General features: G+C 31.9%; 1 protein-coding gene across 2 annotated transcripts in view; it reads left to right on the top strand.

Annotated features, from left to right (window-relative positions):
- LOC106465597 (alpha-mannosidase 2-like) overlaps positions 1-19,195 on the top strand; it is a 43,448-nt gene that overhangs the window by 21,168 nt on the left and 3,085 nt on the right. Inside the window, exons 2-3 of one of the 2 annotated variants that reach the window (XR_002612116.1) lie at positions 1,663-1,835; positions 5,157-8,545. Coding sequence is in view for 1 of the 2 variants with exons in the window: in XM_022393986.1 (XP_022249694.1) it covers positions 1,663-1,835; positions 5,157-7,959 (2,976 nt within the window). In the remaining variant the exon portion in view is untranslated. Of the gene's footprint in view, positions 1-1,662; positions 1,836-5,156; positions 15,308-19,195 lie in introns of those variants that run through there. The other variant, XM_022393986.1, reaches the window with a different exon arrangement.

Here is a 19,195-nt window from a genome sequence, read left to right as displayed (position 1 = left end):
TACTACACACACACACACACACACACACACACACACACACACACACACACACACACACACACATATATATATATATATATGTATATTAACAATATCTTACAAACTTCCTACTTGCATTTTATGCAATTTTCATGTCTAAATTTAAATAACAGTGTATTCTGTAACTCAACAGTCACATGTTATTGGATCTACAAGATGTTTATTGTTGATTTGTTCTTGACATGAGTTATGTTAATTATTGGTAATTAGGTTGTCTACATTCTAAAGTAGCCTCGACTAAGTAAAGACACAGTATTTTTCTTGAAACAACTTATTAGCACATAAAGGCAGGTTACAAAGGACAATTCATAAACACTGGACAAGTGACATTCATATGTGAGTGGCAAAAACAAGGACATTCCTAGATCCATGTTTGAATACTAACTTATTTTATGTATTAAAATTGGGCACAGGTAAACTGAAGCCAACTTGCTAGTGCCTGCACTGGAATAACTGTCTAACCAAAAATACTAATGAAAAACTAACTAACTTGTTAATACAATATCAATTATGCAATGATTAACATAACTCTACATTACAAACCAACTAACATGACTGTTGAATTAAATCATACACTGTAGTTTAAGCTTAGATAAGGTGATTGCACAAAACATAAGCAGGAACCTTGTAAATTATTATTAATAAAACTTATGTGTGTGTAATCTAATAAGTGTGTAATGATAATATAAGCCTTGCAGTGATTGTGCCAACAGATAAGTACATCTGAAGGATGAAATAATGCAAATTTAATTCCTTTCAATATGTTAAACTTATTGCAAGAACTTATTGTAATCAGTGTTGTTACTTGTCTTTTGGTATCATTAAAGTGTGATGGTTATTGTAGTAGTAATACTTGTAGGGAATTAATTATTAAGTACACCACCTTACAGTATCTGTTGCTTCAGCTAACCTTTATTAATGAAGAGTGATATTTATTAAATATGATAAATTACTTTGAAAAAATGGGATATGCATAAAAATTAAATCTGTTACTTTGAAGTTAATACACTATAGTGAAAAGTTTGGTATATGACAAAATATGTGTTGTATTTAAGTTTTTGCATAGCTTATCTGGAAAAATAAACAGTTTCCTGTAGTCAAGAGCTATTTATTCTTATTGAATCACAGTTTAATTTTCATTTAATTTTAGCATTCAGAAGAAGCATAAGTCAGTACACATTAATCAAGTTAGCTAGCAAGTCTTGATAACACTTACTGAACTCTTTCAGAAGATTAATCTCTCTTTAAATACTCTTGTAAGTACACATTAATCAAGTTAGCTAGCAAGTCTTGATAACACTTACTGAACTCTTTCAGAAGATTAATCCAATGGTATTTAAAGAGAGATTAATCTTCTGAAAGAGTTCAGTAAGTGTTATCAAGACTTGCTAGCTAACTTGATTAATGTGTACTGACAATGGTATTTAAAGAGAGATTAATCTTCTGAAAGAGTTCAGTAAGTGTTATCAAGACTTGCTAGCTAACTTGATTAATGTGTACTCACAAGGGTATTTAAAGAGAGAGAATTTTTCATTGTTGTATTTTTTGCATTACTGTTCTCATTGTTAGTGATTAAATGAAGAATGATTCAGACTGACTGGCAATCTTTACTCTCCTCTCTAGGTAATTGTTTTGCCTCACACCCATCCTGATCCAGGCTGGCTGAAGACCTATGATGAATATTACATCACTTCAGTTTCATACATCCTTAACAATATGGTTAAAAAACTAAATGAGTACAAGGATTTGACTTTTATATGGGCTGAAATTTCCTACTTTTCATACTGGTGGGACAGGTAATAAGGTCTAAGTCTACTTGAGTATATGGATAGTCTTAAAAAAAATGACTGACAAATCCTGTACAGTTACTTGTGCTATTTCAAGGTTAATTGGCACTTCAATCAATTATTAGAACAATAAAAGGGACATTTAGTGAAACATAGGCATGACCTAATAAAATCATAATGAAGGCAAGCTTTTGCATCATCATGTATTTGTTATTTCAATAGCATATGTACCTATTTTTAAATCCTATAAATTTCTAAAATTCAAAACTTTTTTATCTTTTTTACATGTATGTATAGCTGTAATTTATCTAGATAGATTAAATATAAATGGTTAAGGCTGTAACATTGGTAGAACTTACAAGCCCAATTATATTTCTTATTCAGGTTTTTGAAGACAAGTGAAAACATAAACAAATGTGATTATTGTAAGGTTTTATATTATATTTACATTGTGATTTTCCTATAAAGCCTTAGAAAACCCGCTTGAAAAAACTTGGAATATTCTATTAAGAAAAAAAAAACATTTAAAAATCAAATACCAGATTGCTATAGTTAAAAGTACTTGAAGTCAAGTATTTGGGATTCAAGCTGTCCCACCATCACAAGCACACTGTCACAATACAGACTTAAATTGTTTATTAAATACCAGTGACAGTTGATGACTTATTGTTATATTACATTATTTCACATGTTTCTTAAATACTGGAAAGGGTGCTAGTAGCAAAATAAACCTTTAATGAGAAGAGAAGGACTATAGGAAGAGTCTGAAATGAACCATGAAAATAAAAAAAATGGTAGATTACAGAAAAAAGTCTTTTTTTACCTTTCACTTGTAATTTAAAGATGTGGAAAATTACGAAAGGTTGCTACTTTATAATGTTATATTGTGAAATATCTTTGTATAGGTAAGGAATGTGAAATTTTATATAATGTAGTATGAAAGTGAAGTATTCCATAATGGTATATATTTACAATACTAAAACATATTAAATTTATTCAAAAATTGTAACTAACCAGTGCTTGCATTAATGACTGTCTGCCTGGACAGAACAGGTAAAAATAATGTCAGACAAGCATAATTGGTATGTTACATGCCCAACATGGCAAGTCCAAACATGCTTGCCCACACAAAAATTCAACTCATCTTCATCAATCATGTTTTTACATGGTGCCACCACTTTTATTTGACACATTGCATGCTGTGAGCTTGACTTAGACTAGTCAATCCCCTGCTGTGGAAAACAGGTGGTGTCATCTGTATACACTGCACAAGGCAGTTTTGATTAGTAATGGTCTGACCGTTAGGCTGCTATACAAATGTACATACAAATTCGATGACGAGGAACCCACTTTGAGACTAATAATGCTTGGAGATGGCTTGAATGGGTAATGAAGAAAAACTTTAACATAAGTTTAACATAACAGGAAATGTACAACGTTTCAACAAGGTTTTGTCATCATCAGGTACAAGTAGTTTACACTGACACAGATATATATGAGTATGGAACAAAGAGGTCACATGACCGGATACTGTTGCAAGACTTAGAAGAGATATCTTGGCATTCCAGGGTGTTGGTTTAGAGTAGGGTTGTTTTGTTCAATTAAGATGGATTCCTTGATTTTTCGTTTCTGTATGTTTGGTTCTTTGTTTAAAATTACTGTTTAAAATAGATATACTATGTTCTTTTTGAGATGCAATGTTGGAAAACATGGGACGGTTTTTTATTGCTTTCTATGAATCTGGTTTCCGATTTTCTTCCTGTTTCTCCGATGTAGAATTCTGGGCAGTTATTGCATGTTATTTTGTAAATGACGTTGGTATTGTGTGATTCTAAATAATTTTTGTTCAGTAACGATTTTAATTTAGGGCCAGGTTTTTGAGAGAATTTGACATTGACAGGAATTTTGTGTTTAATGGCTAGTTTTGTCCAAGTGTGTATTGTTCTTGAGGTGGTATCAGGGACAATAGGTAAACTGCTGTGTAATGTTCTGTTGTTGAGTTTGTTAGTATAAATTTTGTTCGTGAGTTGAATTTTGTTGTGGGGAATGTTGGAGAGTTTTCAACAATAGCTGGTGGAAATTTGTTGGTGTGAATGAAGGAATGCTTTATGTGGTTGATTTCTTCATGTATGTAGTCCATTGGACAGTCTTGTGGCTGTGTTTATGAGGTTTTTCAGGGTATTGAACACACACACACACACCGGCCTCTACATCCCCTGGAATTCCGCTCATGTCACCACACAAAAAAATCAATACACTTCAGACACTTTTGGGGGGTACTTCTATCATACCCTTACACAGGTCCTTCCACTTAATCAATGTGGGATTCTAGCTAATCTTGTGAGTGGAGGGAAGTACCATATCGAAAGTTATAATTTTCCTATACTGAAAATGTATTTCCGATAAGTACTTCCTTATTCTCACACTTCCCACTATTCCTCCCTACTTTCCTCTGGTGCTTAAATTTTCTGCCAAACCTTGAAGTGATAGTTTGGTAGAGGTGTATAGAGGGAGTCACATGCATCACGTATGTCACGCTCCTATTGATGGAGAAGAGACGCATGATGATTTACATGAGAGACATGTTGGAATCATTCAATTCTGATAGGGGGAGCAGAAAGCTTGTGGCATGCATAAGGAAAAAATTTGCATATAGAGGGCAGCACTGGATGAGATAGCAAATCTAGTGAGAAGAGGGAAGTACCTATCAGAAATACATTTTCAATATAGGAAAATTATAACTTTGTCTGATACTACATTTAATCAAAAGCTTGTGGTTATTGTTAACATTTAAAGTTTACACTGAATATAGTTGTCAGCCCACATCAAAGTTGGTCAATTTTAACAACCAGTTTGGAAGTTGTATCAAAATTATTTTCAGTTTTTATTGTAGTTTCGGACTCTTTAGACCAAAGCCTAAATGGTACAATAATCAAAAGTGAAAAAAAAAATACTATCATATCTGATGATGTATATGTATCACTACTTTTTAGGAATTCTGGCCTAGTTAAATCAAAGTTAATAAATTTGCAACGAAAATATGGGAAACTCCCAAGTAAGACCATTTTTATCAACTTTTCTTAAATAATTCTAGTAGTGTATATGTATTTAGATGAAGACTGTGTAGTTAACCACACTGAAATATTTAAGTTTGAGAGGTAACATATTGTTATTGATTCACTAGAATGGTTTAATATGAAACTGGCTTTATTATACATGTAATTTACTGTGTACAGAGCATATGTGCATCTCTATAGACCAGCTCTTAAATATGTATGGTGTATGTGTATATGTAGTAGATGAAAATGAACTTTTATCCTTCTATCCTAGATTGAAGAACCAACCACAAGTGCAAAAGACAGTGAAAGATCTTATAAATAACGGTCAGTTGGAAATTGTTACAGGAGGTTGGGTTATGACAGATGAAGCTGCTGCTCACTACCATGCTATGATTGATCAGCTTATTGAAGGACATCAGTGGTTACGAACTACTCTTGGGGTCGTGCCGTCGAATGCATGGTCAATTGACCCATTTGGTCATTCATCTACTATTCCATACTTGTTAAAATCAGCTGGAATGAAAAATATGTTCATTCAGAGGACACATTTTGCCTGGAAGCAGTACTTAGCAGAAAAGCAACAACTAGAATTCTGGTGGAAGCAAAACTTTAATTTGTTTTCTCAGAATCAGTCTCACGAGGGAGATATTTTATGTCACATGTCACCTTTTGACTTGTACAGCATTAAGCACAGCTGTGGTCCTCATCAGAAAGTGTGTCTAATGTTTGATTTTCGAAGGATTCCTGGAGAAATATCTGAAACCATGGCAGAACAAATAAATAAACAAAATGTCCAAAAGCAAGCAGATCTTCTTGTAGGACAGTATGGCCGCCTTGGTTCTCTGTTCCCCCACAATGTTGCACTAGTGTTGGTTGGAGATGACTTTCGCTACAATCATGAGGTAGAATGGGATCAACAATACAAAAACTACAAAAAGCTGTTTAATTTTATCAATGCTAACAAAGATTATAATGTAGATATTAAGTTTGGTACTTTAGGAGACTATTTTCAAGAAGTTCATAAAAGAATGAGAAACTTGAACATTGATAAACCACCAACTTTGTTAGGAGATTTCTTCCCATATGGTGATGTATATGCAGATGGTAGACCATCTTATTGGACTGGCTATTTTACCACTCGGCCAATGTGGAAGAAATTCTGTAGGGATCTTCAAAGTTGGCTACGCAGTGCAGAGATCTTGTATAGTCTTGCAAAAGCAGTTGTTACTCAGCAAGGGAATGCTCAGTTTCTTGAACTGATGCATCAAAATTATGAGCATCTAACTGTTGCTCGTCAAGCACTTGGGCTTTTCCAACACCATGATGCTATCACAGGCACCTCCAAGCAAAGAGTTATGCATGACTATGGCCAGAAATTATTCAAAGGCTTTCAAGGTACGAAAGATGTTATTGCTACTAGTGCCAAAGTTCTACTTTTTCAAAATATGACCTATAAACAAAGTGTAGATGACAGACAGATGTCAGAAACACCTAAGTTAATTCCTGATGACAAACGTTTATATTATGACAGCTTACCAGAAAAAAATGTTCTCCTTGTTTCCAGTTCTGATGGACAAAAAATTGTCCTTTTTAATTCTTTTCCTTTTCATAGACAGGAAGTGGCTCGTGTTTTAATTAAGAACCCTCATGTTCGAGTAGTAAACTCATCAAACCAAGAAGTTCCCTCACAAGTTAACCCTATTTGGAGTAGCTCAGCAGAAATTACTGACAAAGTTTATCAGTTAAATTTCTTGGCAGACTTACTCCCTTTATCATTGTCTACATTCACAATTTTCATCAGAGAAAAAAGCATAGACAAAAAATCAGAACCATCTGTGTCTGTGTTTGTCAATGATGCTTTGGATTCATCTTTGAAGAACACTTTGTTTAACTTCCAAGTAATCCATAATGAAAACATAGCTCTTAACTCTCCATACTTATCTGCCACTTTTTCCAAGTATACTGGACTACTTAAGTCTTTACATCTCTTATCTCAGGATATCACAAGTCAAATTGAAACTAAGTTTCTTTATTATAACTCTGAAGAGTTTCGTAGTGGAGCATATTTATTTCAACCAAATCCAGTAAGCCCAATCTTAAACATATCTGATAGATTCCCCATTGTCCATCTGATTCAAGGTCATCTTGTGTCTGAACTGACCACAACATACCCAAACACTGCGACTACAACATTTAGAGTATATCATCTGGATGGGCCTTTAGGGGCAGGACTGGAGATTGAAACAAAATTCGACCTTTATAAACGGAAGCATTATAATCTGGAATTATTCATGAGACTAGAAAGTGATCTTGCCAGTGAAGACATTTTTTACACCGATTCTAATGGTTTCCAGATGACTCAACGAATCAGACTTGATCACATTCCTTTGGAGGCTAACTTTTATCCTGTGAGCACTGCTGCTTATATTGAAGATACACAAGCCCGTTTGACACTGCTCACATCAAATGCTCATGGTTGTACAAGTTCTCAGAGTGGGAACTTGGAAGTAGTTCTTGACCGTCGACTGGCATATGATGACAGTCGTGGGTTAGGAGAGGGAGTGCTAGACAATAAACCAACTAATGCTCATTTTTGGTTGTTGCTAGAAGAACGTCAAAGGACCACCTCTGACAGAGAAATCCCAAATCTCAGTCAATTGGGTCATGCCTTGTCTTCTATTTTGAATTACCCTGCTATAGTCATGACATTTGAAGGCAGTGAAAAATATTTCCAAAGAAAATTTTTGACTTTTGTTCAAAATCCTTTTCCATGTGATGTTCATTTAGTCAACTTGCGGACATTACCAACTGTGATTAACTTTAATAAGCCGTCCAGTAGCAGTCTACTAATTCTTCATCGTCAAGGACATACATGTCATGTGAAATCCCATGTTCCTGGCTATTGTACACATTACCCTTCCAAAATGAGATTAAGTGAACTAAGTCATGTTCAGGTGGAATCTGTGTATCAAACTTCTCTTACAGGAATCCACGTGTTGCAGAAAATCCTGCAACTGAATGACATACAAATCCAACCAATGGAAGTGCACACCTACAATGTCACTTTTGTTTGATGATAGCGTAGATGAGAATGATGCATCATCACAATCATCTAATTTTTTGTATATTTTTTAAAGCATCCCAGTATTTGTTAGGTGTTTTTAAGTTTATATAACAACTTATGATAAATCTTGGTCATTACTGCTGCTTAAATTATTACAGAAGACTAATTTATTGTAGTCGTTGTTGCCGAGATAAATGTTTATGCATTGTTAGCCCCTTTTCTTGCCTTTAATCTTGGAAATTTTGTGAGGAAAGTATTAACCAAAGGTACCTTTTTGTTCCTATAAGGGCTTGAAGATTATAAGTGTTGAATTTTTCTCTTTACGTTTGAAAGAGCTATTTTATTATTTTGTTCACTAAATTAATTTTCCATATGGATTTTGGTAGTTCAGATTAGTATATTAAAAACTGAATTTATGTTTGGAATGATTTTGAAGTGCTCATTTATGGTGAAGGATGTTGAATTATATGTACATGGGATTGTGCAAGAGTAATGGATGCATATTTTTATTTTACAGGTTTACTTTTTAATCAGATTCTCAAGAACTCTTGATTGATAATAAATATTTATTAAATTCAGTGGAAAACTTGAAATTGGTAAGTGTAAGATCCTGAGCATACTGAACCCATAGAGAATTAGAATGTCTATCATGTTACAGGTTTATTTAAGCAATGTAGTTTGAATACTTTTGTTTTATTTCTTCTTGATAACAAAAAACTATAGTTTTTTTTAAACTACTTGGAAATTTCAGTTCACTGAAATTTTGGAGAAATGAATTGTGTGCATATTAACCAGAGGTTGAAGTAATGATTTTGATTTGTTTGAAAAAAATTATAAATTTTATGTCACAGGAACTGGCCAGAAAAACTATGCCATATATTACGTCTTATGTCTTTCTTTCACATATGGTATATCTTTCTTTTTTGTTCCTAACCTAATGAAGCACAGCCATCTACAAGTTTACCAGTTTAGCTCTGATGAAGAAAGTTTCACCTTTCAAAAGCACTTGGGTTATAGGATTTTATATTTTTGTCTTTACTGGATTTTTTGAAACTGTGTTTTTCTAACATCATGATTGAGTATTTGTACAGTAGTGTTCAAGTTGATTAGGTTTCATTTATGATCTTTACACTCATAATAGTCAGTAATTTCATATAGAAAATTACTTGTAATTACTGTAAATTAATCGTAAGGGAAGTTACTACAACATTAGTACACAAACAATATCTTTAAATTTCTTTAATGTTACTATTTAGTGTGGTTATTGTTGGCATCTTCATCATATTGTGTGTATGCGTGTTTTTTGTCAAAGTTTGTAGTATAATTTGATTCCATTTTCTTTAGTATATCTTTTATTTTTGTCAATCATGGAGTCTAGTAAATCCCACATTTTAAGTTTATATAACAACTTTTGATAAATCTTGGTTATTACTGCTGCTTAAATTGTTATAGAAAACTAATTTATTGTAGTCATTGTTGCCGAGATAAATGTTTATGCATTGTTAGCCCTTTTCTTGCCTTTAATTGTGGAAATTTTGTGAGGAAAGTATTAACTAAGTCTGGGCATCGTAGTGGACATTCCATTCACTGAAGATCTTCTGAGCTTTCTTTTCTTGCTGAATATACTCGACATTTCATGGAAGTATATTATGGGTCATTATCTTTTTCAAATGTAAAATTCTCTAGTCTGTGGTATTTATGCTGATCCATGATGTCATCAATTTTGTGAAGATGGCCAACACCATTTGTAGATATTGCATCCCAAAACTCTCACAGAGCCTTCATGCATAAATGTTGGCAAAAGGCATACCTTTTCCAACCTCTCAATGGCTCTTTGGAGAACATATATATTCTTGTTGGAACTAAACAGTTCAAAGGTATACCTTATCTGTCCAAAGCATCTTGGGCCACTGTTCCAAAGACCAGGATATATATGTTCATTTGCAAAAGCTACTCTCTTTGCGATATTCTCTCTGTACAGTAAGGGCTTTCTTACTGGGGAAATATAACATTTTTATAGAATTTCCAAATTAAGTTAGATTACAAGAAATCAATATTTCAGGCAGGCATTGTAACTTGGTTTTGAGCAATTCAAAAGCTTAGTAATTAAAGGTTTCTTGCTAAACAATTAATGAGACAGATGACCAATATTTTCATTTCCACCACATGTTCAGTTGGCAGTTATATTGATGATGCTCTTATAAGATGCTTAGTAAGAAACAAAATACACTTAAAAGGTGGGAAACAAGTACTGTAACATCTTGTTGGGAAGTACACTTGTAACTTGGTGGTACATGAAACAAAGTCTTTATGATTGAATGAAACTTGGAGTAGAAACTGTCAGGTTATATACATATTTCATGTCAGAAATGCAAAGATTTTGCAACAACAAGTTTGTTTTTCATGGTTGAGAGAGATCAACATAACCTAGTAAGAGTTGACTGATAATTTTATCTCAATCATAAAAAATGGATAAATGTGTTACCAAAGTAAATGAAGTACAGTGCTTTACTAATTTATATCTAATAGAATTTATTATCAATAATTCCTGCAAAACTGATTGTCAATAGTTTACACGAGAGAAAGGTGCTTGTGTATGTATGTTTAGTAACTAATATAAATAAATGAAGTATTATAATAACATAACTTTAGTAAAATATCTAGAAAGTAAGGAAAGGGGAATTTTGTTGATTTGTACATGATTTATTATAAATACGAAAATCTGTAATAAACTGTAAAATTAACAGGATATTAATATTATTGCTGACAGTAGTGAACACCTTATAGTGTATAGCATCGTTAAAGAGGTTAGGATGCGTTCATACATTAACTCACTCTAGAGGTCTTACAAAATTTTCAGAATAATGTGTGAGATTTTAAATTTTTCATTGTACTTATTGAATCATATAAGTATAAAATATTTAGTCTTATTAATAGATTCTATGGTCTAATATTTCTCAACTCTATCCCTAGAGAATTCCATAGATTTTGAATATTTGATACTCATTTAGTAAAACAAAATTGCACTTAATTGGTGTATTAAAAACAAAAAAAATGCTTTATTTAATTTAAAAAAATTATGTACTTAAAACATAAGTAAGTGATTTCCTAAAAATTAATATATACAGATTTAGTTGTTTAGCAGGATACTTGGTTTTAAAACTTAAGTGTCATGCCACACTTTATCTAGTTTTGTACTAGATCTGTTTTTATATGGATGACTTTGAGGCAGAATAAGGATTATAATTTGAAAATTAATTAGAAAAAATTTTTATGTTCATTATATTTCTTACAGTAGTTTTGACAAATGTCTTTGTTCAATATTTTCACTCTTCTTTCCCTAGATTATCTGGGTTACTTGGAACCTTTTGTTAATGCCCTTGGTGTTTATATATTTTAGTGAAAATTAGAATTGTTAGCATCTTTTAACAACAGTATGAAATCATACACTGAAGTTCTGAAGATCTATTTTTTGTTCACCTGAAGTTTGAAACTTGTAGTATTAATTGCTATTGTATAGATTCATTCTATCCCATCAAAAATTATTTTTAAGCCTTGTATGAGAGCATGGAGTATGGTAAAATAACTTGATAGTTAATATTAGAATGAATGTCAGAAATGCTCTTATCCTGCTGTACAATATAGATTGCATGTATTTTTTATTACTTTTGCCCCCTTCGGGTTTGTATGAGCACTATGCACAACATAAAATTCTAACCTACATTTTACTTCTGAAGTGTAAGGAATGGATCATACACAAACCTATGAAGTTGTAGTTCATTTGTAATAGATATATAGTGAAGAGTTAATCTATCAACCATGATCAGGCTTCACTTGAAAACAATTTAAACACCACTAAATGCAGTGTATAGTGAGATATACCAACCATGTTTTTCAAAAAAATGGTGAATTGATTTTATTGTTTTACTAATCAAGATAATTGTGGATCATTTTGATTTTTTGTTAAATTGAAAGAGTTAAGTTTTGAATTTAAACATAATTAATATGATATGGAATCCATACACTGATAATATAGAATTGTGTTTGTGGTATATTTATGAGTTTTGTATACATGTTTCTGGTGATTTGTTTTGTGTTTCTTTGTAAATTCTAATTTAAAAGGATTTTTGCTTTTTATAAGAAGCTTGATGTAGCTGTTAAAATGCATAAAATAACCTTTTCTTTATACATGATGCCATTCTCCTACATGTCTGAGAAGGTATAATTTGTTGTAGTTGCTGAAATGTGACAGAGTAAATGGGAATATGTGACTAATTCATTCATCAATGAGGGATTTTAAGTGTAAATGCCCTTAGAAGCAAAAGATTCAGGTGATTATTCTAACAAAAACAATTTAAGATGATACAAGCTAAATATTTTTCAGACAGGGATAATACTATCTTTGTGGTGCTTATTACTCCCATGAGGGGTCTTCTTTGTGTTATTTCTATTCCTAGAATTCCTATTGACAGATTAGGTCCCATGGTGGATGTGTTGTGTGCCATTTCAATGGTGCAATCATGTTCTGTTCTGTATAGTGCTTTCTCCCTTTTACTACCACAGTCTACTTGTATACATTGGTTGGGTTTATCCTATGCCATCTTTGTGGTACTTTGAATTCCTTGTGTGAATTATCTCTTGTTATATGATGGTATAGGTGTATTTCCAGTTCCTATGATGGATGTGTCTGTACATTATACAGTCTTTATGGAAATGAAACATCGATTTTTATTACTGGTATGTTCTCTCTTATTCTAATAGTTGGTGAAAGTGACATTGTAAAAAAAAAATGGTATAAATGTAAGTTTGATTGGTTCAAGTACTGCACTGTGAAATTGTTGCCAAAGCTTAGTTATAAAGAAGTTACTTTGAGAACGTTTTAATATTTTTTATGAAATATGGTCCTTGCTTTAAATCATTTATATACTACATGTAAAACTTTTTAATATTACTTATAACTTGTTAGATTCAGTTGTATTAATGAATGCTTTCATGTTTTTATGTTATATTTGGTTAAAGGTTAAATTTAGCCAGGTAAAATGCTCTTTATTTTTATTCAGATTATTAACCTTTGCTAGTATTTATGGCATTGTTACTAGGAGAATGTAATGTTGGTGAAGATGTGCAGTCGTTTGTAGTTAACATTGTGTAACATTTGAAGATATGTAGAGTAGAAGTGTTTGGGTATTAGGTTTTAACTGTTAACTTTGTAGTTGTACTAAATTTGTATGTTTAATTTAATCATTCCAGAAAACAATTATTTTTAGTTACTATTAAAGTGATACACATGGAAACAAAAATATGAAATCAAATGGTGTAATACATATATTTAAATAATTAAAAATCAACTTATAAGAGTTGAGTAAGGAACATAAAGTTGAGTACTCAATGAGGTTTTAATATTCTTAAGTGAAGGAGCAGGTATTTATCTACCTAATAGTAAATACTCAGTGTTATTGTGAGCTTAAGTGCTGAAAATACATGAAGTAAGAGTGTCTGAATTTTATTTAATCTTTCTCATGCACATGATGTGGTTGTGCCCTACAGATTCTACATGTACTTAACAACAGAAATATAACTAAGCTTTTAAACTATGTAAGATGCTATTGTGTTTATAATGTATTGGTTTTTAGAAAAAATTCAAATTGCTTGCCATAGTTGACAATATGTCATTTTCATTTATATTTGATTTGAAGGTTTATAAAATGTTGCTCATGTTAATTTCAGTATGTAGTACAGGGTTTGTTTGTTTTTCAATAAAAATTCTATATGTCTGTTGTGTGAGAAACTGAAAGCTTTTTACTTGCATGTCACATTTCATTGATATCTTTAAGCTTAATTGGCAATCTGAAGTAAAAGAGAATATTAACAGTAACTAAAATTTACTTGAAATACCAAACTCATGGCACTGAAGCACCACCTTTGATGATGTGGAAGGTATTTAATATAATGTGTGTTGAGACTTGTATACATTGTGTTAAATCAGTTTCTTCATTTACTTAAAGATCACTGATATTAATTATAATGACCCAAGAGTGAATTTTATAGTAGTAAAATTCAGACTCAACGGATATATCAAAAAGTGAGTTTACATACAGAATTCAGACAATTTAAAATAATAAATTAAAGTAATATGTGATATTGGCCAAAGGAGTAAAAACATATGGTATATATCGACTGTTATTATTTTGTATGAAAGTTATACGTTTCTGTTATATTTGAAACTTCAGTGTTAATAAATATGAATAGGTAGAGAATTGGAGCAGTTGTGAGTATAATTTGTTAAAGACGGGGATCTATTTATTTATATAAATTGTTTTGATAGACAAATACTGACCTTTTTAGTAACAAAATATTCTACATTTTTGTATTTGTTGTAAGTAATATGATAGAAAAATGTTGAAAATTTTACATATCATCTGCCTATCTTGTTAATGATACAAACAATTCACAACTACTTTACAAAACATTAATTTTAATGGATTGAAAGTTGCTAATAAGTTTATCAAAATATTATTTTTGTTTTAGTGATCCTACATACAAACAAGCTGAAAACTAATAACAGTATGTAAGCACGTATGCACATTCTGAAAATTGTTACTTGTTTTAACCAATGTTCACAGTTTTACTGCTATCATTATAACATTTTAGCTATTGTAAAGTGAATTTTTATTTGTATTTTTATATACAAGTTAAATACATGTTTATTCAAGCAGTGCTTTAAGTGCACATGCCCAGGTTTTTAACTGTTGTTGGTAAAGACTTAAGTAAGCAAATCTGATGTGTTATATTCTAGATAGAAATATTTTCATACTTAATTAAGTGACCTATTCTAATGTGGACAAAGCTTTCACAATGAGTTATCATGAAGTTTTCAAAGATGTATTAAATAGGAGTTTTCTGTTCTTTTTAAAATTGCTAATGATCAGATTGTTTACTTTGCTTCTTATAAATTTAGGCATTAATGTTCTGGGTTTTTAGTAGGATAATATTAGAAATCATAGGATACATATCTATAGGATAAAGTATACAGATCACAGTTACAAATTGAATTAATAAATATTTTTAACAGATGTTGCAACAAGTTAAAAGTAAGTAATGAATATTCAAAATTCAACTTGTAGATGAAGTATTTTTATTAGGTTGACAAAATCAGTTTATATTGTGTTAAGAAGTTGGAGGAAAGAATTCAAAAATATTACTTGATTTTGTAAAATCTAACTTGTTTAATAGTGCAATCAAGTAAAAAATGTTATGAATAACTTTAAATACTGAACAATGAAAATATTAGATGTAAACATTAGTTTGATACAAATTCAAGATATGGTTTTACAAACAGAAGTTTATTTCACTATATTTGCAAAATGGAAACTTGTATAAAGAAATGATTAAATATGAAAGTGTATTGCACTTGAGTACAACTGTGTTATAACTGACAGGTTAAAAAATCTACTTTTTCTACACATAAACAAGAAAGTACAAATGATTTTTCTATATGGTATGAATTTTGTATCAATAATCACATCAGTGTTGACAGTATGTGTGTAGTTGGAAATAACTTTATTCGAAATTCATTCTTCACATGTATTATAAAATTATTTCAAGCTCTGTCCTAACTTTGTACGATTTTCATTTGATTATTATAATATACTGCTACACATACTTTATAGTAAAAAGCAAGTCATTGATACTACAATCGACTGACTGTACTAACTGCTGGTCAGAAAATTCATCCCAGCCATATTTCTCAGGAGGTTGGTGTTGACATCTTGACCTATCATTTGTTCTGTCAAATGGCTTCTTTGCTAGTGCTTCATCTAACCCTCTTAGACAGCCATACAAGTACTAAGAGCATCCTCCTTCTCATTAACTGAGTTGAAGATGATAAAAACCTGTACTCTTGCTATTTTATGACTTGCCAGTCTCAACTGTTGATTCTTGGCTTAGTCAGTGCATGAAAGGTCCATTAGTGACAGATGGCTATATCTTGTCAATGTGTTTAATTTGCAACATTACCACTGTATTCGATAGTTTAATGAACCAAGTTGCTGGAAAGGAAAATAAGGACCTCTCCAACTAGAACAGCTGCTTCTGTGCCATTGGCATGTACTAAAGCCATATCCAGTCTCCTTGCTCAAATGTTCTTTCCTTAACTATTTCATTGTAGCATCTTTCTTATACATCTTTCCTAATTAATGATATATAAATTCATATGCATCAACTAAGGCAGGCCTCATCCCTACATAATAATGTTATCATGGCATTAGATGTTTGTCTCAGTTAATGTTCCTCTGGGCAGGACACACAATGTTTACGCCACTGATAAATATCTTGATGTGAATGTGGACATTATAAATACCCTCGTACAATAGCACAGTTACTTGTGACATTTGATAGCCTCAGTCCTTGCATTGTGCAAAGTTTTAAGCATTTCCTGCCAAAGATATATGGGGCACATTAGCTACAACACGTTATTTATAACAACAATACAGTACACATTCTTCTGCCCTTAGTTACCTGTGCAACTATCACATGTTATGTGCATCTGCACTACACTTCTTAATTTGTGCTATGTTTCACTTCCCTGAAAGGCAAGGAGTATTCATGCTAGATTTTATTACTTTCTAGAGTTCCTGAAGTGTTACTTGTAGCATCCAACCACTATAATAATTGCTATGCCAAAATTGCACTGGTTGACATCTCTGGGTAAACTAGTGGATGATGAACACAGATACTACATAACAAAGAAAAATACTCCTCGTAGCTCTAATATTCTTCAAGAATTATGCTACTACATGTGTGTTAGAAATTTCACTGCTAACTGTGTGTGAACCATGCAACACAATATAGATTGTCTTGCAGCACGATGGGAACATACACTTTTGTTGAATGTCCTGACCCTTGATACCATAGAGTAATAGATTCCACTACTTGTGAGACTTGAAAATACTGGTTCCAAAGTTAGAACTTAGAAAAATCAAGGGAGAATATGATATATAGTATCTGCATACTTCATCAACATGGTTGGCAGTAGGCGTAATATTCTGATTTCTTTGGGAGCTCCACGCTAGGTTTCTTTCTTGGATTTGGAAGCATACCTGGGCCACTCTCTGTTATTATTGTGAATTCATGCAATAAAAACCTTAACAATAACCAGCATGACGAGCTTTTGAATAAAGAAGGTACACCTGTACCTGAAAAGTTATAAGAAATTTATAGGCCATTTCAATGGAATTAGAGTATGTTTAATTGATCTAAGAAATAATTTTTAATTTACAATATTCTGTTAAGATATATTTTTATTTACATAATACCTATGCCTGCCAAACAAATTCAAAATATAGGACAAAAAAATCACTTCCTAAATCATTTAAGTAAAAAATGAACATGGAGGAAGGGGGGATAAATAAGCTCTTAATAAACTTTATAAAGTAGTCCTTTTGGTATATACATCATACTATAGTACTTTGATCATTAATCAGTTTTCAGTATCACTTGATTTTTGAGGGTAAACCATAAAGAGCAGTTTTAGAGAGCAGTGCTACTTGATTTTTGAGGGTAAACCATAAAGAACAGCTTTAAAAGGCAGTGCTACTTGATTTTTCTTTATGGTTTACCCTCAAAAATCAAGTGATACTGCCTTTTAAAACTAATCTTTATGGTTTACCCTCAAACATCAAGTGGTACTGCCTTTTAAAACTGATTTTTTATGGTTTACCCTAAAAAATCAAGTGGTACTGCCTTTTAAAATTGCTATTTATGATTTACCCTCAAAATCATAGTCATATATCTTTGATGAATGGGTCTCACATTCAGCAGTGGACTTTTTGGAGATCCAACCATTGTCTCATACAGCCTTCTATCAACAATGACAGATTCTTCATCTTGGTTATAAGTCTTCTACTTATGGAAAATATCACTTCCTCTCGCATGAAGTTGTTAACTTTAAATCACACAAAGAGGAAAGTAAAATTCAACTGTCAAGAAATTCAGAAAAACTCGCAAAAGCAATTCTTACGGATACAACACCAAAGTTTCTCCTAATTAACTTATTTTTAGTATAGACAAATATACTGATTTCCCATTCAGATTCGGTAGTAAACTCGCAATTTGAGGCTCGACAGAAAAAATATAATGGAGTTACTTCTGAATTCTGAGACTCAAAATAAGTTGAAATAGGAACGAGAATGAACTCGATGTAAATAAAATTAGAAGTGTAATAATGGCTGGAGGTACCTGATGATGACAAAACCTTGTCGAAACATTGTACATTTGCTGTTATATTAAAGTTTTTCTTCATTACCCATTCAAGCCGTCTCCAGCCATTATTAGTCTCAAAGTGGGTTCCTCGTCATCGAAATTAAAATTAGAAGTGATCTTTACTTACAGCAAAAGTCAAAGTGACGACTACACTGGACGATTGACAGCACTAATACTACAAATCTGGTCCTAAACCTCAAATGTGTTCTAGGCTGCAAGAGTACAGTATATCAAACCCTATAGTGCTATCTCTCTCAATGCACATGTGTCACCCATGTCATTTGATGATTCATACCCCACTTTCCTATGAGAAAAATCCCTATTCTCCTTTACTTAATGTTTTATTAAATATCAATCTTTTTCTACGAGAAAGCGCATGTACTTACAAAGGAAAATGATCCAGAGAAATAGATAATTAGAACGAAACTACTTTAGCCCACTCCTTACCAACAATTTACACGACTAGACACGTGTTTTTGCGAAAATTAAAAACAATTCTATGTGAAGGTGGAACACTCATCCTGCTAAGCTAATTGAGACAGGGAATAATATGGCTTATATAATACTAATATATAAAGAAGTTGATTGAAAAAATTAAATATGTATTGGTCAGAAATGGGAAGAATTTAAACTTTCTATACTAACATACTAATCAAACGTGACACAGATGTCTTAAAGAAGATGGCAACCATATAGTTCACTACATTTACTCAAACGTCTTGCTCTACTTTTGTCAATGATTAAAATGAAAACAAATGTTTCTTAATCATACCCCTATCAACTTTGTTACATGAAGCGAGACCGTTCATTGATTTTGTATATGGATTTCTTTTGGATAGAGGTTGGAAAAATTTTTATCTGCTAAAATCAAATTGGTTTTTATAATTATGCTTTTCCAGTTATTTCTGAGTGAGGAGATAGTCAATCATAAGTTAGTTATTGATAGTGTTACGACAGCGGAGGTCACGTGACCCTAGTAACACGTC

This window comes from Limulus polyphemus, unplaced genomic scaffold (genome assembly GCF_000517525.1).
Source record: "Limulus polyphemus unplaced genomic scaffold, Limulus_polyphemus-2.1.2 Scaffold69, whole genome shotgun sequence".
Classification (NCBI taxonomy): domain Eukaryota; kingdom Metazoa; phylum Arthropoda; class Merostomata; order Xiphosura; family Limulidae; genus Limulus; species Limulus polyphemus.
Note: the sequence above shows the minus strand (reverse complement) of the source record. Positions and strands in the feature narration are given on the sequence as shown.